Source organism: Phycomyces blakesleeanus (assembly GCF_001638985.1).
Source record: "Phycomyces blakesleeanus NRRL 1555(-) unplaced genomic scaffold PHYBLscaffold_9, whole genome shotgun sequence".
Taxonomy (NCBI): domain Eukaryota; kingdom Fungi; phylum Mucoromycota; class Mucoromycetes; order Mucorales; family Phycomycetaceae; genus Phycomyces; species Phycomyces blakesleeanus.
The window spans coordinates 478,461-500,276 of NW_017265142.1; the positions used below are offsets into that span (position 1 = coordinate 478,461).

Genomic DNA, 21,816 nt, shown 5'->3' on the forward strand with positions numbered 1-21,816 from the left:
TATACAGATAGTATATCCAAAATATGATAGAGGCTCGTATATGTATATAGTTCGGGAGTAGCTTCTGGTGTGTGCCAGTGTGTTGAATAATAATAATAACATATATAAGATAATGTATCCAAAACATGATAACAGTTTATATATATTTAGTTCGAAAGTTACTTTTGGTTTATGAATATCACCCTTTTCATTTTGACTCGGTAATATTTTTCTGTAGGCTCTTGCTTTTTTGGTGTAAAATGTTTGATGCTTTTTGATCCAATTTCATTAAGTATAATTATAGAAGAATGTGTATGGATCTGGATAGTGTGTTATTTATGAAACATACTAGAAAACATAGTTTAAATTATATTATTATATATAGCTTCTATCATACATTATAAGTATTAACAAAAATATAAATAACAATGCGATTGTGAATGATTTGTAAATATATACCGTGGAATAAAAATCGGCTATAGAAGTATATTCCAATATATCTTGTATTATTATCTATAGATTAAACCCAATCTAATTTTAATTAGAATCTTGAGGAGACAGGATATATGAACAATTTTGGAATTATTTGAGAGAGGTATGATACAAGCTATATATTTATAAGAAAGCAAAACTATTATTACTAGCATATATGTTTTTACGATATTATTATCTTCTGGATTCCGACGGCCCAAGATTGTCAGAAATATCCCTTCAGTCCAGATCGAGCTCAATAGGCGGCCGATCCGGACAGGACCATATTGCTGATATAACATATTCGGGTTTTATTGGTTAACTGAAATTGTAATTCTTATTAATCATACATATGTTCTCTTCTTATCGACACCAGCACTGCCAGAGCGATCTTTGCACCCATTGTTAAAGACTCGTTGATGGCATCTAAGTACGCCCCAAAAACCCCAACGAACAATGACAGCAGCAACAATTGCACCTGATGCGCCAACTGCAACCCCGTCACTGACAACAGCAACAACAACAACAACAACAACAACAACAAAAGCAGCAATACCACTACAGGTAGCACTGCAACACCCACCCAGTCTTTATATGCTACGCAAGCCAAGAAGGGCATAGATGCCAAACAGGCCAAGCAGAAAGTCCAAGTCCGCAGAGTCCAGGGACAACGACTCCTACAAAAACCAACTGGCCCCTCTGAGTACGAATTTGTGTACCTCCCAGCCAAAAGATACGTCAATACCAGGAAATGAGAAAAATCCTCAACTCTTTTAAGATCCCCACCTCCCGCATTCTAGATATTTAATTCCCTGCCAGAGGGACAGTAGCTCTCCTCATCAATGGGGAGTTCCGCGAAGAACTCATCGCACTACTAGGAAAGGCCAAAGTAAGTCCACCGGACAACTTTGATCCCACCGCCGCCAACGTGATCGCCGATCCCAAGTTGAAAGAAGAGGCCATCGAGGTTAGGGTGAGAAAAGCCAGGCACTTTTCGACGCACGCCTGGTAAAAGCCTGCCTCCGCATGCCAACATACCTTGGCCACAGCATCATCCGACACTTCTTGTCCCCAAAGGCTGTCGTAAAGATCTTGCAGATCGCGGTCTCTGACTACGTGGAAGGCCGAAAAACTGACAGCACCATCGCCCCAGTAGCACCAACTAACGCCATGGATGGAATCGAATCCACCGAATCGCCACACACAGCAATAAATGAATAGACGGAAGATGGGTTTATTTAATGCCAATGGACTACGGCCCAAATTGGTGAATGTGATAGATGCTTGTGAGACGAACGATATTGATATTATTTTTGCTACAGAGACTTTCCTGCCTGAGAGCGCCCCTGCTATCCAGTGCCCTTGGACCCAGATACACAACTTTGCCATTCCAACGACGTTGCCAAAGCCAATGGACGGCATCTCGCTACTTATAAAGCCAGATTTTCCTCATCATGTACACCCCCTTCCAATCATTAACCCCCACGTTTTATCGTGTAGGATGTATCCCTATACTATACACTGCGTATACCTCCCACCACGATTGATATCCTCTGAGTGTCAAGAGCAGCTGGTGTTGTTACCCGCCGACAACTTCACCATTTTTTGCGGCGAATTCAACGCTCGACCACACCACACAACTGGGGACACTCGAGGAAGACTACGAAGTGAAATTATGGCAAACTGGGTTAGCAGTAAGAATTTAACATGTGGAATTCGGAGTTGGCCTTCGGCATCCCAACAAACGAGAGAGTCCATACATCTGGCAGGGTCTTCAAAAGTATTATCGATTTCTTCTTGTCATGAGAGGAGCAATTCCATGATATGCAGATGAAAATCCATGACGAACTCGCCTTGGACTCTGACCACCACCTTTGTGAGCTATCTTTTCAGCCTGTGTTTATACCACAGCTCCCGACAGAAAACTCTGTCCGTCGACTTTGGAAGCTTCAACGACTGGAAATCGAAGAGGTCTACAAAAAATACCAAAGACGATTTGAAGTGGGTTCAGGTACACTTCAACGAGAGATCCAACAAACCCTGGAAGACACTTCCATATCGTGCCCTGTTGTCTTGGAGGCCTATTCAGAACGTCTCAATGAGACAATCTATAAGGCTTTGGATGATTCTGTTGGGCGAGCGTCACCACGACCAAAAGTTTGGAAGAACTTTTGGAATGCCGAATTACAACACCTAGCTGACCGGCGTCAAGAACTATACCGTTGGCGACGCCGGGTTGGCAATGACTTTGAACGCATTAAAGCCCATGCTTAGTATGTTGCAGCAAACCAAGATCTGCGAACAGCAGTTCGGGCGGCACGACGACAAATCTGGTACGATTTCTGCGACAAAATCCAAAAGGCTCCTTCAGAGATGGTGAGTGCATTAAAGAGAATGAAGATTCGGCAACGATCTCCGATTTCTCTGACATCTCCAGAAGGACCACTTACAGCCGCTAATAACATGATCGACCACCTTGAGAATGTTTTTGGTGGATCTACGGAAATACGGACTGAACCGGCGGTTACACCAATGGAGAGGGAAGTACCATGGGACGTAGACCAAGTCAAGGAAGCTATTCGTCGTTTGCCACGACGGAAAGCATCAGATATTGATCATATTAGGGCAGAGATGCTCAAGCCTCTTGTATCAACTCTAGGTCCTCTACTCCACATGCTCTTCAAGCTGTGTTGGAGATGGTCGTGGACGCCTGTCGCATAGAGAACGGCACAGGTAGTACCTATCTACAAAAACAAAGGAGCGCACGCAGATCCCTACAGTTATAGGCCCATCAGCTTGACCTCGGTGCTTAGGAAGCTTTTGGAGCGATGTCTGGCTGAGGAACTCCTTTTGACCATGCCAGAATTAGACATAGCCCAGGGAAGATTCCTCGCTAGCCGTGATACCCTAGACCAGGCTCTCTGTCTCCACGAACTAATGAGGAAATACTCTGTTCCCAACCCTGAGCAAGAGCAAGCGCTCAAACTACCAGTTGTTGTCTTCCTGGACATCAAAACTGCATATAATAATGTGTATCGTAACGTCATATGGGACTCATTGCGACCTTTTGTGTCGGAACCCTTGCTAGTGCTACTTCAAAATTTATTTAACAATATTATTGTTAATGTAGTGATGAAAAATATAGCGTCCCGTGGTGTTACGCTGAGACATGGAGTCCTACAGGGTATTATACTTTCACCTTTCTTATATTCAATCTTTATTGATACCCTACCAAGTTTACTTCGGGGAGTCTCCACCCAACCATACAACGTTCGCATCCCCTCTCCCTCGTTAACAAGGTCCCTTCGCTTGTCCTCATACTGTATGTACGCATTTGACAGCCCAACAGCCACCCCTTTGTCACTATTAGAGGAGCTTAGGACGGTCACCTGTAATGTGTTCAGTGTTCCCCGGACGGAGGGGGATGCACCAGACTATCTTCCTATGTCAATGGCTCCTATCAACTGTCTTCTGTACGCTGACGATGTTGCCCTTATAGGCACACCCAAAGATGTGCAAAAAATGTTGACTGTAGCCGAGACACATTCAAACCTTCTGAGGTATAAGTGGAGTCTATCCAAATGCGAGGTTCCCAATGCCCCTCCCAATTCTTCCTTTTCTTTATATGGGAATACTCTTCCCACTTGCACTTCCTTTAAATATTTTGGATACCCTTTTGCTAGCCAAGGAATAGATCGAGCCGACATGTTTCTTAAGTCGCAGCAAAAAGCTTGTGCAGCAATGCGTAAGCTTAGTAGCTCGGGTGTACACATGAACGGTTTTGGTCTCCCTGCGGCTCTCAAAGCTTATCTCATTTTTATCCGCCCCATTCTTGAGTACGGCATAGCCATTGTTCCTGCTAGCCGGAGTGACGTTCAGATCCTGAAGAAGGCCCAAAATATGTGTCTCCGGACATGTATTCGACGGCCCGATGCAACGATGGAAGTTGTTCATATCGCTGCATTAGCTGCTCTACCCAACCTATTCACCCATTCCCGTGCTCTTTAAGCCAAATATCTTCGTCGTGCTGAAACACTACCCTCAGACTCCCTGATCAAAGCTCTTACCACGCAGCTGGACCTTTCCTAAGAAAAAACGACATGGGGTGAGCTTCGTCATAGTGTACTCTGGAAAAAGACCCAATTGCTGAAAGAACATCAACCTCGGTTGAAGGACCCATTAAAAGAATCTTATGTTCTACTGTGCCAAAAAGAAATCGACATGCAACTTGTGAGCGTTAACCGTCCGGTAACCGTCGCTAGAGGCTTGTGCAAAGCTGTCTGGGATCCGGTCTTACTACTGCCCTGCACTCGTTCAGAACGACACCGCCTGATCAAATGGCGAATTGCTTGGCTATCGCCTACACCATCAGTCGAGTGCCAATGTGGCGCTATCAAGGGTAACCGAAACCATATGCTTCTATACCCCGCCACAATCGCTCTCGTCCAAAAACTCTGGTCTTTGATGGACCCTGCTCCTCCCCCAGAGGTTCATCTCATCGACTATGCTCTCAACTGTCTCCCCAGGTCTTTCAAATCGCCTGGTACGTGGTGCGATTGCTGGCTGTGCTTGCTTTCCTTGCTACGTGTAGTTAATCAAACCACCTCATCCTACAATCTGCCAGAAGAAAAAGTTCATGGTCAAATCCTCATCGACCTTGCAGCAAAACTCCGTGCCACAAAACCAACCCGTCTCCACCGCATCCTGCCGCCCACCCAAGAACCTGTTCCTGGTGATCCGTTCCCCCATCTTCTATCCGAAATTTCCACCGTTCCTCGTCAACCCCCTCCATCTGTGCCCGCCCGAAATTGTGCCTAGGAGGACTGACTTGGTCTGGTATCGTTGTGTATTCTGGATCCATAAATGGATCGTCCGAGTTTCTAAAAGGAATCCCTCTTTGGAGTTCCTATCCCTGCTGAAATCCGTTCCTAATTCTGGTGCCGTCAGTACCTAGTTACTTATTCCCGATTCTTTCATGTCATTTATTTTTCTTATATATTTATTTCACCTGTATTCTTACCAGCTGTATTATCTATTTTAATCTTAGTCTTTCTAAAAGCCGTTTTCCCCCACAGGGGGTTTTTTACGTGCTCTCTTTACTGTTTTTGCTGACTATTCATCCTTGTCTCTGTCATGCGTGTTCCATACTTTTTCTTTATTTATCTTTCACTTTTTACATATTTTTTATTCCTCCTCATATTTAGGGGGTTACTTTTATTATTTTCATTTATTCTTCAGCTCTCATCGGGTAGCCAATATGCTAAAATGCGCAAGGCCTAGAAAAACCCACAATAAAATATTTTCACATGTTCTCTTTTTATACTGGGCCGACTTCTGTCTACTATGAGATGTAATATTATATGAATGACGATTCCCAAAAGGAATGAATATTCTCAAAAAGGATGACGGGATGGATGGATAGGGGAATATAGAAGGAGGATGCAAGCCACCGTAAAAAAAAGTTTTTTTTGTTATGATTATGGCGCAGTGAAGGCCACTTTAATATATCATCCTGTCTGAGCGATTGTAAGTGAGAACTAGGCGGTTTTTAAGTCTATGTATGGGGAACAGTATCCCTGTCAATTGATTCTGCTATGTTATTTTAGCTTATTGATACACAAAAACCGCCTGCGCAACCAATTGGTAATAACAGTTTACAAAAAAGTGCATTCTGTCCGAATTATGGATTATAATCCTTAGTTTGTAAGAAAATATAAAAGGAACATACAATCAAGTATATTTTGTACCAGTTCAGCCAATATATTGGTAGACAATTGGGTGAGTGTGCGTATGTGTGTGTGGTGGATTAAAGAAAAGACATATATATATAATAGTCAACACAAAATACAATAACAGCTTATATTTATTCAGTTTTAGAGTAGCTTTTGGTTTATGAATTCTGTCTCTTTTAAAGTAACTTGGTAATATTGCTTTGTAAGATTTTACTTTTGTTTTAGTGTATAAGCTGTGATGCTTTTGGTTCAATTTCACTGAGTATAGTTCTAGTATAGTGTGTACCGATCTAGAAAGTACTCTATCTATTAGACATATTCCAAAGAATAGCTTTAATTATATTCATATACAGACCCATATCAACACTGAATACAATATTTAAGATTTTGCCAAATCAAGACATCAACCTCTTTAACATTCTTACACTAGTTTGCCTACTTTCATTTAATACGCCATGTTTAAAAACATATATACTAAGATATAGTTCTTAAAAAAATAAAAAGTAAATTTATTAAAAAACTAACAATGTGTTAACCCTCCACGAGCCTTCTTCATCTCATGTATGCGAATGAGCATTGACATGCAGTGTGTCTTGCAAACTTTAACCGGAATATTCTTCTACTCTATATGAATAGCTCTCTCCAACTTATTAAAGTTTTTTTGAGAGGGAATTCTGACCTTCACTTTCCTGATAAGATATGCCCATAAGTTCTCTTATGGGGCTGAGATCTGGACTGTTAGGTGGTCATACCATCACTGGCAAGCTCTGGCGCTTCTTCTACTCTTCTGCAAGCTTAGACTTAGGACAAGGAGCATTATCTTCTTGGTAGATAAACTCCCCATCATTGTTCTCACTGAGATATTCCATAAATGGAAGAAGCTTTCTTTTCATCATGTCCATATATGCATACTGGTCAAGCGTGTTTTTTATGGTTTTCAATGGGCCAACTCCTCCTGCTCGTACACAGCCCCAAACCATAATAGAGACTCCTTCACACTGCAGTCTTGTTGTAATGAACTCTTCTCTGTGTCCTTCTTGAGGATATCGCAATACTCTAGTATTGCCATCCCAGCTGAAAAAACGTAAACCTTGACTCATCACTCCAGATGACGCGATCCCATCTCTGATTGGTCTCTCTGGCATGATTAGAAAATTCCTATCGCTTCTTTTTGTGTGATTTTGATAGCGGTGGCTTGTATACAGCTTTACAAGAAAATAATCCAGATCTACGAATAGTTCGACGAATGGAAGACTTGGGGATGGAATGCCCTAAGGTGTCAGACATGAAGGTGGTAAGACCCCGAAGTGTTGTGTCACGATTCGTTTTCATCTCATTAATCAAGTGATTTTCATCTCGCTCATCCATTACCTTCGAAGTTCCTTTTTGCTTATCAGGAAATTCGGTTCCAGTATCTTGTCATCTATTGATTGTGGAATACACTGTTGATAGAGGTATACCATTCTTCTCAAAAATTTCAGCAGCTGTGCTATTTATTATAGCTCCACCAATTATCGGTCTTCTTTGATAGTCTGAGAGCTGTTTTTGCCTGGGAAGAGTTTTGTTATTTTTTGGTGAAACATGGTGTGATTTGAATGAGAAAAGCTTTGAAAAATAAATAAATGGAAGTGTAGTGATGATGTATTGATTTGGCGGAATCTTAAATAGTGTATTCAGTGTTGATATGGGTCTGTATATACACATCTTTTTAATACATACCTAGTCAACTTTTACTTAACAATGTCTTTCTTATAGCATAATAGTATGCTTTCCAGAAAAAAACAGGATCAGGACTTATTTATTTTTGGAATTATTAAATACTAAACTTCATTTTATTAATGATATTGAAAATAATCCGAATCTATAGACATAGAACTAAAGAAATATTCAAAAGTTTTATAGGCAAACGCACGATAGTAAATTATTAAATATGTAAAGTAAAAAATAAGGGTAAGAGTAAAAGTAAGAATACTTGATGGCTAATTTATATAGAGTCTATGGAAATACAGTTTTTTTTTACAAATGTTCTGTACAGATATTAATTTGTGTGGTGAGAAAAGAAATTAAATGTATTCTACTGTAGTTATAGCATAGTATTTTTTCTTGATAACTGCTTTTGGCTTCTTTGGCTTTTCATGACAAGTACGACACTTGATTATTAGGCGATTAGGACAGGTTCCGTTGGGAAATATAACAGATGTGTTTTTTGAACAATTGCATGTATTGTCGGGAGCGAGTACAAGGTTATAATGTCCACAAGATGACATCTTTACACACGCACAGGCCTCTTTAGATCCCTATTTTAGACATTATGAAGGTACCCAGAGAATAATGATAATAGTGACAGTATATATGAGTACAATTGACTTGATATTGTTATCAGTCAGAATAAAACTTACGTGGCTAAATCCAAAATCAATGAGATTAATGTTGAGATTCATAGTACAAAATATGGCAGCTAAAATAATAATAGTAATAATAAAATTCTATTTTTCTTCTAAAGAAAATATAAATCAAGCTTATATAGTTTTTTTTCACCTTTAAAGAATGATATGAAATAGAAATACTATGGCTTGGAGTTCTACAAAAGCCCAGGCAAGTTCCAAAAATAAATGAACCATATCACAAGAGTTGTACAATAAAGACCGAATGCCGATCATTTGCTTGCTGTAATGAGGAGACCAACCTGTCGAGCGTAATGTGCGTTCCCCAAAAACTAGACACTTTTTACTAACTGAGCTTTCTAAAGAAGTCGTCTTGCTTAAGGATTAGTCAGTTGATGCATCAGGTTTTGATTTATTTTAATGATGCGAGGAGCAAGTCATTTTCTTTTGGTGGCGTAGTATGCAACTCGTGTGTATGACATACAGCTATTATTCTTATTTTATGCATCAAATACAACAAATACTAGGAGTATAGTTAAACCCTTCGAATCTGTTTTGGTAATATGTTAGTACAACATTATCTCTGTCAACTATAAGTAGACTAGGTACGAACAAAATCTTTATATAGAATATATGCTCTTTGAACACAAGAAGCCTAGTAATATTGATATATATATAGTACACTAAAATATTCTTATCTTACTAGTGTACATGATATAAATTCACTCAAGCTTTGTCAATCTGTATAATATTATTTTTATATAATGGTAATAAATTAAATAAGACTTTAATACCTGATTTGTTTTTCAAGATTTTTCTTTTTTGGGTAGAGATGCAAGTGGTTCAAGAGTAGAGTCAAAGTAGTATTTTGGCTGAAAGTCCTTTTCATTTAATATATATATATGTATTTCAATGTTTAATTTTTCTCAATTATTTGCTATGATAGGTTAAAAATGAAAAGGGCTTCTGAATATCCCGCTGTTGCTCCATCTCTACCTCTATTTTTTTTTTAAAAAAAAGATCGTTATGGTATCATCTTTTAATACTATATAGTCTTAGTAGGAGATGTTTGTAGTGGCATGAGTCGACTCTTAATTTTGCTTTATTTTTGTTTTACTTGATACTCTTTTAATAAGTCAAATACTTTGTTAAGCATAATATACTCTATAGAAAACAAAAAATTGGCGCTTTTAGTGAATTGTTGCAAATCTTCCGGGGTATAAAGTCTCTTGTAGTTGAATTTCAATGAAGCACCAATTTCTACTCCACCATGTTTTTTGCAGTCAAAGCAAAACATCTTTTTCTTAGCTTTTTCAACCCATTACAAAACTAAATACCAAGTTATTCAAATCTAATGGCTTACCAGCGGTAGCTTGGGTGGGTCCTAAGCGGTAACCATGACGGAATTTTTTTATCTTCTTTGAAGTCTAGTCAGTCTTTGTCTCAAACGACGACCCTCCTGGAGATCTTCTTCTGCTTGTCTTCTGATACATCCAATCCGAATAACGCGGGTGAACCTTACAGGTATAGTCCCATCATATCTCAGATTTTTAAGTATATGTCGGAAGTTCAGGACAGCAGCAAGATCCCGATTCCACAAACGATGCATAACTTCTGACCCGTCCATGTTCTCCAAACAATTTAGATTGGTACATCTAAAAGGACTTATCTATTTTTGTTCACAAGGTCTAGAATCATTAAATGTTTTTAAAAGAAACATGCTTAATAGCTATCAAGGCCAGTATTAATAAAATACGAATCAGCAAGGTTGACAAAAGAAAGTAACTTGAGAAGAATTGACAGAAAAACGTCTACATTATGTACAGTTTGGTTGCCAAGATTGCTCGCATGCTCATTAGAGATTTTAGTAGATTGAGAGAATTGCAGGGAATCTGCCTTCTGGTTTTTCAAAGTAGGGATCAGGCATGACAATGTCAACACAAAACAGGTTTATACTCGTTGATAAAAAGAATCAATTAAGTAATATACATACCTACATCAGTATTATAGTATTTAGAGAATAGCCGTTTTCTTTAGATAAAGAATGTAAAAAGTATCATATAAAAGTATATATGTATACTGTCTAGTAAACTTATAGCTTAAAATGTTACTAAATATCATAAAACTTAGTACTTCTTCTTTGCATACTTCTTTATGTTTAACTTGTATTATTTTGACCAATGAAAACCATAAACTTCCAATATAAAACATCATGCATTTGTTTAACCAATCATAAAGAGAATACAAATACCTAAGAAAGGTATAGAGCTGCTATATTTAGAATATTTGATTGGATTAAATGCAAAAGTAACCTAAAATTCCATAAATCGTATTTGACAAAAAGTAAAACTAATAGGCTAAAACAGGCATCCTATTGGCTATAAAAGTTACAAGTGCGTAACTCGGTAAGAAGTCGGAAGTATAAATCCTGCCATTTCCTAGTAATAGTTAAAATACAGTGTATCCTACAACAGAAGGACATGAGAGTGCTTATTTTAAAAAGAAAAATATCTTTAATAAATCTTACTGGTAAGAACTAAAACCCTGAGCACTGTGTGCGCGTGTGTGTTTTTGTTCTCCTTGTATACATTTCTTTTCTCATTCTGCAATTATATATTATTAGATCAACCAGTGTGACAGAAAGTATAGCGCCATTCTTTTTAGGATATTGACCTCCCCAAAAAAAATTACTCTTCCGCCCGTTTTCATCACCTTATTCATGACAGACACACAACAAGCAGCCATCCAACGTGCATTGGATGCAGAAAAACAAGTACATCGTCTTGAGAGAGAAGTTCAGTCTTTACGTACTCGAAAAGTAAGCATAAGCACTCGCACACAAAACAAGAAAAAGAAGAAGAAAAAAAGACGAAATTATAGAAACTTTGCATCAGACACCCGGAAGATCAAAAGATATAGATTCATATGGAAACGACAGGAATGAGTTCCAACTGTCAGAGCAAGTCAAGGACCTAACATACCAACTGTCGGCAAAAACGATGGAGTTGCAACGATTAAAAGAAACTTCAAATGCACGCCTGTGTAAGCTCAACTTTGAATGATGTACTTTTTTGTTTTGTTTATAATGACATTAGAGTAGCAGAGTATGAAGACAAACTTAAAAAGATGCGGGGTAAGTACTGTTATTATGATAATCTGGTAAAGAAAAGAAAAACACTCGAAATGCTTTTATATTTACTGTTATCATTATTCAACGAACAAGACATCTTTGCTCAGGCAACCCGAAATTTGGACGGCTATCGAGCCACAATTGCGACCAAGGAAACCGAGTTGGCTCAGACTAATGAACTGTATAAAGAAACCAAGCAATCAGAAGAACGGTTAAAAGCTCAAGCTGAAGAAAGAGAACGTAAGTAGGATTTATGCCTACATACGTATAATATATACAGAAAGGGCCCATAACTTAATATATATAATAGGGGATTATGAGAAGTTAAAGACAGAAGGAAGTAGTCGAAAGGCAGTGGATATTTCTCAAATAAAACGACTGGTAAAGTATAACAAGAGCGCATAGTCATATGTATGAGGTAGAAAAGGGAGGAAGGTTGCTGTGTGGAAAATGCTTATTTGACGGTTTATTAGGAAGTCAAAGTGCGCCAGCTAACAACCCAATTGAGTCAAGTACAAGCGGACTATGAGAATTACAAGAAGCGAGCTCATCAGCTTCTTCAACAGAATTCGGATGCAAAAGATCAAGGAAAATATACTGAACTTGAGCATCAGTTGAATCAGATGAAATTGGAAAGAGCGTGAGTACTACTTACAATCCGAAGAATTGTGTTTGTTGATCTGTGCGTGGGAGTTAGTGAGCAAGCAATGGAGAGAACAGAAAATGAGAGGCAAGCACGTTTGGTTGAACAGGATCTTCGTCAAGCACTGGAGCGCATCCGGTATTTGGAAGATTTGGAAATCAAACAGATTTCCTTGCAGAGATCATTGGAAGAGAAGAATAGAAATATAAAGGAGATTGAGAAACAAATATCACAAGAGAGAGAGGTTCATGAACAAAGTGCGTAAGACAAAAAGGAGAAGAAGAGTAGTAGTAATAATAGTAAATTATATCCAGAAGAACTCATGGTTTGACATGGTGTAAAACAGCATTACAGAGCATTCGGACGGCACACGAAGAGAATCTACAGCTTCGATATGATTCTTTACCACAGAATAAATTCAGAGAACATACCCCAAAACAGGAACCAAGTCGTGTTCAGGAACAGGATAAAGAAAATGACACTGAAAGGGATGATGAAAGAGCGGGATGGGAAGCTACAATAGAAAGGTTAGAGGAAGACAACAAGCGGTTAAGAGAGGCTTTGGAAAATAAAGAAAAGGAGATGGAGGTCAAACAAGTGGTCTCAGAAGTAGCACCAGAGGCGATTGAGAGTAATGAAATTGATTTGTATGGTAAGTGCGAATGCTATGATAAAGAATTCTAGGACTGTAAGCTTATGTCGAGAGTAGCTTCCATGAGTCATCTATTATCCCCTTTTGTTGGGCGTCAGGAAGAGCCCGTTGATATGACAAAACAAGTGAGAAGGCTTGGAGATATGCTGCAAGAAAGTGAAGAGAAAGTGAATGCACTTAGGGCACAGGAAAAAGTATAAAAGAAAATTAGAAATTTAAACTTTAAACTTTAAAATAACTATAATAACCTTCTTGTTTTATTTTTATTTTATTTTGGAATCAATAGCTTCTCAAAGATGAAATAAGGCAAGTTTAATGCAAGCCGGATGTGAACTGGTTTTGGAATCTAAAGAAGTATTTTGTAATAGACGTCTTGATTCGTTTGACAAGAGGCAAAATATGAATGCCGAGTATCTCAAAAATGTACTTCTCAAGTTTCTTCAGTCCGAGAATAAAGTGGTATGTCAAACTGAGTCAAAGATAATTTAACGTGCACACTAATGAGAACTAATGATTGGCTGTTTAGTTTATGGTACCTGTACTAGCTAAACTCCTTTACCTTAACCAAGATGAAACAGATGAGCTCCAAAAGGCAGTGATTACGTAGACATATAGTATTATTGAAAAAAAAAGTATATAAAAAAAAGAAAACCATCTTGGCATTTATATTGTCTTTGATCCGCTTGTTCTTTCGCTTTCACTTTCAAAATGTCTGGATTTCCTACAGATTGCTATTTTTACCTTGAATCACTTGGCACAAACTTGGTTCTGGATGTTTATAACGGAGCTACTAAAGTATTAAAAGCACACAATAAATATCATTTAAACAATCGTTTTTACCAATATATACATATATCATTGCATACAGGCAGATGCCATCTTGATTATCTGGTCCATGAAAACCCAGAACAATGAGAACCAGGTAAAGCTTGAAGATGCTCAATAGCCTATGTGTCTGGCCTTACACCTAACGAAAATAATATACCACAAAGCTCTGGCGTAGTGAGGATGGTTTCTTAATCAACAAGAAGAGTAATCTTGGTAAGTCTGTAAAAGAATTCCAAGAATTCTCATCCAACAAATAAACTTTATGTTTCTGTAGTAATCGATGTTCGTGGAGGTAAGCCAAGCCTAGAAAGATAGAAGGAAAAAGGGATCCTGTTTTTTTGTTGTTGTAAAAACTGGCGCGTATGCTTTGAACCCAAGATTGATCTAAAATTGACTTTTTTTTTCAAGGCGAATTAAAGTCAGACACTCCCCTTGTCCAATACGATCGTAAGATGACCATGTAAGCAAATGATTGATTTATAGCAATAGTTTAGAGATACCGATAAATTTCTTTAGGGCACACAATCAGAGATGGGGATTCAGAAATGGCTATGTATATGTCTTGGCAGACCCTCAGCTTGTATTGGATGTCAAGGTAAGTCTACTGTAGCCTATTGGTTTTTTTTGACACAAATGTCTGGTATTTATTTAGGGAGGAAAGAAGAAGGACGGTAAGAAAGTCATTCTGTATGAGCGCAAGCAAGAAGATAATGTCAATCAACAATGGAGAATCGTTCCTTGTGGCGCATATCACCACAAAACACCTGAGGAGGCTTTAGCTGCGTATTCCATGCCTCCTCAATATGCTCAGCAGCAGCAGCAGCATCATCAACAACAACAACCATATGGTCAACAGCCATACGGTCAACAAAACCAGTACCCTCCTCAAAATAGCTCATACGGAGGTACTCCAGGCTATGTTATTCCTGACAACCAGAGCCCTCGTTATCCTTATGGCCAACAGCCCAATGTGTTGCCTTATGAGCAAGGTAACCCCCAGGGAACTTTAAGGCTGTTTGATCCTAATGCGTAATATTCTCTAATTGATAAATAGCCCAGGAAGCACACAAACAGGTGTACGAAGAACGTAAAGCACATTTGTCTCACCAAGTCATTGCAGGTGCAGCTGGCTATGAAGCAGTCAAGGCATATATTGCACACCAAGAATCAGAAGGAAAGCCTGTTAACCACCAGTTTGCTAAGAAGGCAATCGCTGGCCTTGTAGCAGCCCAGATGCTCAAATTTGCAGAAGAGCATGACTGGAGTGGCAGCGACAAGGAAAAGGCAACGCGTGAAGCCGAACAAGCTGCGGATAACTACTTTACGAGAGAGATCAACTCTCGACAGTAAAGAATAAGAATAATGGGATAAGATGAATACTAATACCAATAGGAAAAGAAAAGAAAATGTAGCTTACAGCAATCGCACAGTCTCATACTTATATGTTTTGACATGAAAATAAAACAGAGCTGTTTATTTGCTCACATGTAAAGTCAATTCTGCAACAAATGTTATTTTCTACGTTCAGTTGAAATCCGCTGTCTTAAACCCAAGACCAATTGTTCTCAAATAAAGACATTCATTTTATCCGGGTTATATAAAACTAATGGAGTATTTCATTGATATATATAAACAGAGTATTGAATAAACAACTATCCTTTATTGTTATACAAAGTCAACTTAAAGTATACCAAGTTCCAACATCTTATATGTAACAAAAGTAATTAACTCCCTTGTGTTCATAAGCATTACACCTGTATCTAAATATTAGGATTAAATATATTGTTCTCTGCCAAAAAAATGAATGAACGAATGTTAAAAATTGGAGGTCATTTATACTTGGAAATAAACCTATATTTTCTGCCTCAAAAATGAAAATGTATGGTGTGGTTGATATAGAGAATATAAAGAATATTTATTCAAAGTAGCGTTCATGACAGTATAAAAACTACACAACATTAATACTGATTTAGTTCAGAGCCATTTATTCCAGTATAAGTATAGCTTACTCAGGCCCCGCACCAGCCATGTATTGATAACTTACTATACCAGAAATTATGTTTAAATATAAAAGACCTCTTGAAAATAAAAATAAAAAGGTCTTGGATTTTCATGCTCAAGACAGGATGTTAGGCGTAAAGGGTTAAACGTTGTGACTGCTAAAACAGGCCATGCTACCAAACCTCCAGAAAAGTTACTTCAGTGACAAAATGAAGCAAGAGAATTTCTGCTTTCTTTTAAATAAGAAAAGCATACGCGTCAATAATCTACAATGTCGACACCTATTGATCGTGAAAAGGTAAACCCCATCTGTCAAATACCTTATACACAAAGTAAATGTACTATCCATAACCACTATAAAATATGGTTCATTGTCTTTATATAAAAAAGAAAAGAAATAGTGGATCATGAGGTGGCATACCAACCATGTCATGGTCGGATTAAATTCCAGGCACTTGCTTGTTCAGTTTGATTTAATGTATCCAATGGCGCTGTAGGAATGCCCTTTTTTGCTGAGAGTATTCACTAAGCAAGGAGCTCACCACAGGTAAAAGAGAAAGAGAAAAGAACAAAGAAATCTTTTACAAATTGCGATTAGTTGAAAGCAACGTTTACAGTATATTAATCATGCTCTATCCTTTTTATTAAAAAAAAATAGACTGAATGAATTTACAGTTGACAATACACCTTCTTCAGACGAATTACAACTTTATACATGGTAATATAATCTTTTCGAGCAATTGGAAGATTTTTGTTTTGTCCTTGTGCATCGAATATTCAAGCATTGGATCATCTCTTCTTGAAATCTATAGGAGAAACGCAACACTAGATGAAATTGCACAATTGATCCAGCAGGTGATTCCTGAAGCTCAACATCACGACGCGCGCATCTCTTTCCGCCTCGTCTACCTTGATAGTGCCCGCGCTACTTTTCTCTATCGGGACCTTGGAAGAATTTTGACTTCCAAACCATCGCCTGACCAGGCAAAAACTCTTGAGGATTGTAACTTTGTTATTGGTGATTACCTTGATGTGGCGATATTTATTGGACCACCCCCTGCTAGACAGGATGCTCGAGCTGGAAGAGAGGGTAGATTCAACCGTAATCCACGCTTTGGTGGACCTAGAGGAAATGATCGTGAGCCACGAGAACAGAGATTTGGAAGAGACAACAGAGATGCTAGAGACAGTCGGCCAGCCTTTGGTAATAACAGACGAGGCGATCGTTTCTAAGAAGAGAAGAGGAGGATAATATATATATATACACATACAAAAAGAACGGTGCAAATCAGAGTGAAAATTTACAATTTCAAATATATAAAAAAAAAAGAAAGCCCAAAAACATATAGTATACTAATGTAAAAAAAAGAGATTAAGATATATCTAAACGACTATAGAATTTTTGAGCTTCTCCAGTGATAAGGATACTACAACAAGTATTACACATATTAGTTAGAAATATTTATTGTTTAATGGATGTGGTGTATAAGAGAATCATCAAAAAAAAACATGGTGATAATGGCGGTGAATGAATTTCGAAAAGGAGCCAAGCACCAACACCAATTTGAACACCAAGTCCAGCGTATCCTGTACTCCCCTCCTCTCTCTCTCTTTTAGAAGGCTTCCATTTCTCATATTTCATTTTACGCGCTCTTTTACCCAAAACTAAAATACCCTATTTTTTTTGTTGGTGCGCCTCATTTCCACTCTTATTTAATATATCACCTTAATACCAATAAAAGAAGTCATGACATCGGTGCAGTTCACAGTTGGCAAGCTTGATGCTGGCATGGTAATCTTTTTTTAAAAATATATACATTAACAAACTCCTCTCACGCCAAGCCCACGCCGTATTCACGTATTAATTACGCCATGGAATAGGCTATTCTGCTCACAGAAGATCATCATCTGATCGAATTTCCTTCTCTTCTTCTTCCTAATGGCGTAACTTCCGGAAGCATCGTCAACATTGCCGTAACCCGTAATGTATCTGAAGAAGAGAAAAAGATGCAAGAGTTTTGGGACCTTCAAGAAAAGATATTGATGGAATTCGGTAACGCCGAACCCGAAAGGCCCGTATTGCGGGTCAAAAACATCACTCAGACCTCACTCTTGCTCGAGTGGGATCCTCTCGTTCTTCACACTGCAACTCTTAGATCACTTAGTATTTACAAGAATGATACCAAGGTCACTCAGGTAATATCAAGTTTTTCTTTTTATTTCTTTCTTTCTTTCTCTTTAGCTCTCAATTGACTAAGTATTTAAAATTGCAATATTTATTTTATTTTATTTCTACAGCATGTCCAGAGCGAGCAAAACGTTGCCAAGCTGTCCGGTCTGGAAGTTGATCATGAATTTGAGTTTTATATTGTCATCAAAACAACTGCTGGTAGTTATGAATCCAATAGAGTTGTCGCACGTACACACAGAATGGAGAACTTGACAGGTATCCGGGTAGCCTTTGGTATGTTTGAGGAACCTGAACCTGCAATTACCGAGCTCAAGGCACTGGTTGAGAAGATGGGGGCTACTTGGACAGATGAGGTGAATAGCGAAACCACCCATCTGTTGGCACAATTGCCAGGTGGACCAGGATATGACCAGGCTGTGAGATACTCTATACCAATTGTTAAGCCAGACTGGCTTGTGCAGTGTAATAAGAATAAGAAGATCCAAGTAAGTTGTTGAATTTGAGTTTGCTGCTGAAGTTTTTGAAAATCTAACACTTTGTGTGATTGCTTGCTTGCTCGCTATTTTATTTTATTTTTACTTTTACTTTTATTCTTGCTTTTGTTTTTGTAGCCTGCTCTTCCGTATTATATTGTTAGTGTCCACAATAATCACTAAGCTTTGGTTTCTCTCTCTTATTATCTTTTCTTTACTTCTTTCTTTCGATTTTATCTGTGCTATTATTCCTTTTATACATGTGTATGTGTGTGTACACTTATTTATACATCGAAATGAAACTTTTGATTGCTTCATGGTTTCCTTTATTTTAATCTTTTATGTTTGGAAGATTATTATATCAAAGAGAGAGAGAGTTCTTCTTTCTAATATTTGCTCTCGTTTATTTCTATTGGTTTTTTATAGAGACAATTATCCTGCTGAGAGAATCGCTATCCCATGGAACCCGTCAATAAAATTGTGTATCTCATATTGGTAAAGTTAGAACAAGAGCTGACATCTTTTTCCTCTTCTTTCCTCTTTGCTATTATGTGTACCTAATCAACCGATATTTAAACGCATTTATAGTCAAACGCCTAAAGCAAAATTAATTCTTCAAGGCAACATTTTCTTTCTGTATTTTAAATAGTAATAATAATAGTAATAATAGTAATAATAATAAAACCATTAGATGTTTCAATATTAAATATATTTGTGAGGTGTCCTTAAAGTCTACATTAGTTAAAAAGAAAAAAAAAACTATCAAACCAATTCATATATGCAAGCTTTAGTATTAAGAGGATTATAAATATCTAAAGAGCAATCTTCTAAATTATTCAATTATTATTATTATTATTATAATTATTTGGTAAATAAGCAAAGGCCAATACTCTATTATTTGACAGCATCTATCTATATGCTCGTTTGGTTCCCTGTCATACTGGATACCAAAGGTTTCTAACAAGTACATAACTTGCTGTGGATTTCATTTTTGAAGGAGATTATTTTCTGTATACTGAGAACTATAGTCAGTACCTGTTAACTCTTCGCGAAGCTTAAAAATAGGAAAGCGTAAGATGTGGGAGGGCCCTAGATTTTAGCATCACTTTAGAAAATCAACCCCCCCGTTTAATATCAGGACAATAAAACTCATTTTGTGTAGAAAGTAAACACAGCTGTCAAAGGAACCAGCTACAAAAAGATGTTAAGACCCTTTGTCATACTAACCACACTTTATGTTGCATAATGACTCGGTACTATACATTCATATATTCCAGTACACATTAACGCAATAGCAATGTTTGATTCCATTGTCTTTTATCACTTGAATAACAATTGTCTTTATTTTATTTTATTCTTTTTAAGAAAAAATGATAAATATAAAACAGAAACATTGGTATATAAGTATTGTCTATCAAAATTTAATCATACTTCTTTGCTTCATTCGTTCATCTCTTTTATTTACCTCACTTGAAATGAGCAATAATAACACTGCAGAGAGACTAGGTTCCTTGGAATCTAGTGTCAAAGAGCTCACCGAGAGAATGGATATTTGCGAGCAGAAAATCGATGATTTAGCGTAAGATTTTTTTTAAAAAAAACATATACACATGTATATATGTATGTATATTAATAACTCATTTTATTGGCTTCTTACACAGTTCTGGCTTTGACAATATGAAGGTATCTGATCCTCACTCTGGAGTCTACCCTACACCAAAACGCATCAACGGTAGAGATCAACGGTTTGATACTATCAAAGATATTATACAGAAGGAGTCCAAGATATCTGCGGTCCAAGCCGAACTTCGACTGGAAAATTTCGTTCCAGTTGTACACGAACTCTTGAGGACCTACATTCAAAAAATTCGAAACACTCGAGCAAGAATTCCTCTCCGCTGGAGTGATGTGAGCGACGACGACAAGGAAAGGATATACCATTTAATTGAAGAGGGCGCAAATGAACACAATATTACGTTGAATCTTTGTGAAAAGTCTTGGGGAGCTAGGTGTTTAGCGCAACCTCAATGGGTCAAGGCTCGTAATGCTGTATTTTCTATGGGATCTGGCAACTCGAAGACTTCAAAATAAAAAGAAAATCATATTCTACTGGTGTTTATATTGCAATAACAACAGCAACAACAACAAAACTTTAAATATATAAAGTTTGTTAACAATTCAAGAGGTTGAGACTTCTTTTACTTTATTATTATTAATAAAAATGGAAATTTTATAATCATTAAACTATAACAATGGTTTGAGATTAATAGTGATAGGATAAAAATATATCCTTAGCCGTCTTTATTATGGTGAAAGCCATAATCAAAATCAAATCATTAGCATGAGAAAACATAAATCATTTGTTAGGCTAGTGTTCTTTCTTTTTCCCAAAGTCGCTCTTTATCCTTTATAGCATGACTTACTTCGTTAGTGTATATTATTGCGTACCTTTCACTAATAGCTATGATATGGGTATCCAAAGAACTCATTTTAGATTTAATTTATATTTCTTTAATTTTTTTAATATTAAAGGAATGCTTGTATTATATGAAAAAAATATGTAATTGTTTAATATCTAACCTTAAATTTCAAATACATTTGCTTTTGTGTATAAAAAGAAAAGTCTAATGAAATTTAAGGAGTAGAATATGCATAAGCACATAATAGTTTTTTTTTTACTATTCATCGCTCCAAGGACCTCATACAATCTACGTTAAAAAGAGAGAAAAAAAGAATGGCTGTAAAGAATTAGAAAGAGAACACAAGCTAGTACATGTACGAACATATAATATAGAACCTTGTGTACGTGTGAGATTTTAGTGTGAGATTTACAGCCAATTCTCAACAACAAAAAATTATCGTAAGGATAAATCTATGTCTTTCAGATCATAAAAGTTGCCTTTCAGAAAGTCCCTGTGTATTTCCATTTTCGTCATCTCACCCTTTAAAACATACAGTCTCCTTTTCAATAATTTGGTTTACCGATTTTCTTTCCTATCCTTGTAGTTTTCAATGTCGTTATTGATAAAAATACGTTGAGCTTTGAGTACCATTAAATATATTTTCAGATTTAGCTGACACAATTGCTTTTTTTATATAATGTTAGACACACCTGGGACATTATATTAAGATATATGCATATTTATGCTAACTAGTTTTAAAGGGATTTATAATGTTTTTCGAAATATATTTCTGGGCTTTTCTAATTCCACCAAGGCAGAAAAAAATTGCTATAATCTAATGTCTTTTTTTTCTTAAAGATAAACCCCAATACCACTCAGCCTGAACTAAGGTTCTTTCAATCTACTGAGCAAATTATTTAAGTAAACATT

At 37.2% G+C, this 21,816-nt stretch overlaps 10 protein-coding genes across 10 annotated transcripts; 7 read left to right on the top strand and 3 right to left on the bottom strand.

The window, feature by feature from the left end:
- Nucleotides 1–906: 906 nt before the first annotated feature.
- Nucleotides 907–3,171, top strand: PHYBLDRAFT_144683 (hypothetical protein; the record flags this gene model as incomplete). Its single annotated transcript, XM_018431268.1, has 7 exons — nt 907–1,014; nt 1,083–1,153; nt 1,270–1,423; nt 1,528–1,602; nt 1,775–2,144; nt 2,258–2,685; nt 2,725–3,171. The coding sequence occupies 7 exons, from the start codon at nt 907–909 to the stop codon at nt 3,169–3,171; spliced, it is 1,653 nt and encodes a 550-aa protein (XP_018292272.1).
- A 1,500-nt stretch (nt 3,172–4,671) lies between these two features.
- On the top strand, nt 4,672–5,268 carry PHYBLDRAFT_71498 (hypothetical protein; the record flags this gene model as incomplete). The annotated part of the gene is made up of 1 exon (XM_018442481.1): nt 4,672–5,268. The coding sequence occupies one exon, from the start codon at nt 4,672–4,674 to the stop codon at nt 5,266–5,268; it is 597 nt and encodes a 198-aa protein (XP_018292273.1).
- A 1,693-nt stretch (nt 5,269–6,961) lies between these two features.
- On the bottom strand, nt 6,962–7,550 carry PHYBLDRAFT_158656 (hypothetical protein; the record flags this gene model as incomplete). Its single annotated transcript, XM_018433831.1, has 2 exons — nt 6,962–7,272; nt 7,394–7,550. 2 exons carry the CDS (start codon nt 7,548–7,550, stop codon nt 6,962–6,964), a joined length of 468 nt encoding a protein of 155 aa, XP_018292274.1.
- Nucleotides 7,551–8,245: 695 nt separating this feature from the next.
- Nucleotides 8,246–9,279, bottom strand: PHYBLDRAFT_71496 (hypothetical protein; the record flags this gene model as incomplete). The annotated part of the gene is made up of 3 exons (XM_018442480.1): nt 8,246–8,479; nt 8,582–8,640; nt 9,270–9,279. 3 exons carry the CDS (start codon nt 9,277–9,279, stop codon nt 8,246–8,248), a joined length of 303 nt encoding a protein of 100 aa, XP_018292275.1.
- Nucleotides 9,280–9,372: 93 nt separating this feature from the next.
- PHYBLDRAFT_167659 (hypothetical protein) lies at nt 9,373–10,193 on the bottom strand (the record flags this gene model as incomplete). The annotated part of the gene is made up of 3 exons (XM_018435685.1): nt 9,373–9,447; nt 9,684–9,874; nt 10,022–10,193. The coding sequence occupies 3 exons, from the start codon at nt 10,191–10,193 to the stop codon at nt 9,373–9,375; spliced, it is 438 nt and encodes a 145-aa protein (XP_018292276.1).
- Nucleotides 10,194–11,285: 1,092 nt separating this feature from the next.
- Nucleotides 11,286–13,598, top strand: PHYBLDRAFT_167660 (hypothetical protein; the record flags this gene model as incomplete). Its single annotated transcript, XM_018435686.1, has 11 exons — nt 11,286–11,384; nt 11,461–11,608; nt 11,664–11,699; nt 11,790–11,936; nt 12,007–12,077; nt 12,170–12,336; nt 12,361–12,600; nt 12,654–12,991; nt 13,049–13,185; nt 13,298–13,450; nt 13,518–13,598. The coding sequence occupies 11 exons, from the start codon at nt 11,286–11,288 to the stop codon at nt 13,596–13,598; spliced, it is 1,617 nt and encodes a 538-aa protein (XP_018292277.1).
- Nucleotides 13,599–13,714: 116 nt separating this feature from the next.
- On the top strand, nt 13,715–15,211 carry PHYBLDRAFT_124483 (carbohydrate-binding module family 13 protein). Its single transcript, XM_018428994.1, has 8 exons — nt 13,715–13,786; nt 13,860–13,913; nt 13,984–14,032; nt 14,094–14,111; nt 14,228–14,279; nt 14,336–14,414; nt 14,472–14,808; nt 14,874–15,211. Exons 2-8 carry the CDS (start codon nt 13,887–13,889, stop codon nt 15,167–15,169), a joined length of 858 nt encoding a protein of 285 aa, XP_018292278.1. The 5' UTR covers nt 13,715–13,786; nt 13,860–13,886; the 3' UTR covers nt 15,170–15,211.
- Nucleotides 15,212–16,091: 880 nt separating this feature from the next.
- On the top strand, nt 16,092–17,053 carry PHYBLDRAFT_144689 (hypothetical protein; the record flags this gene model as incomplete). Its single annotated transcript, XM_018431269.1, has 4 exons — nt 16,092–16,118; nt 16,318–16,367; nt 16,479–16,538; nt 16,633–17,053. 4 exons carry the CDS (start codon nt 16,092–16,094, stop codon nt 17,051–17,053), a joined length of 558 nt encoding a protein of 185 aa, XP_018292279.1.
- Nucleotides 17,054–17,446: 393 nt separating this feature from the next.
- Nucleotides 17,447–19,000, top strand: PHYBLDRAFT_133256 (hypothetical protein). Its single transcript, XM_018429557.1, has 5 exons — nt 17,447–17,612; nt 17,702–18,016; nt 18,119–18,496; nt 18,623–18,643; nt 18,911–19,000. Exons 1-5 carry the CDS (start codon nt 17,568–17,570, stop codon nt 18,926–18,928), a joined length of 777 nt encoding a protein of 258 aa, XP_018292280.1. The 5' UTR covers nt 17,447–17,567; the 3' UTR covers nt 18,929–19,000.
- A 959-nt stretch (nt 19,001–19,959) lies between these two features.
- On the top strand, nt 19,960–20,575 carry PHYBLDRAFT_71490 (hypothetical protein; the record flags this gene model as incomplete). The annotated part of the gene is made up of 2 exons (XM_018442479.1): nt 19,960–20,063; nt 20,146–20,575. 2 exons carry the CDS (start codon nt 19,960–19,962, stop codon nt 20,573–20,575), a joined length of 534 nt encoding a protein of 177 aa, XP_018292281.1.
- Nucleotides 20,576–21,816: the final 1,241 nt, after the last annotated feature.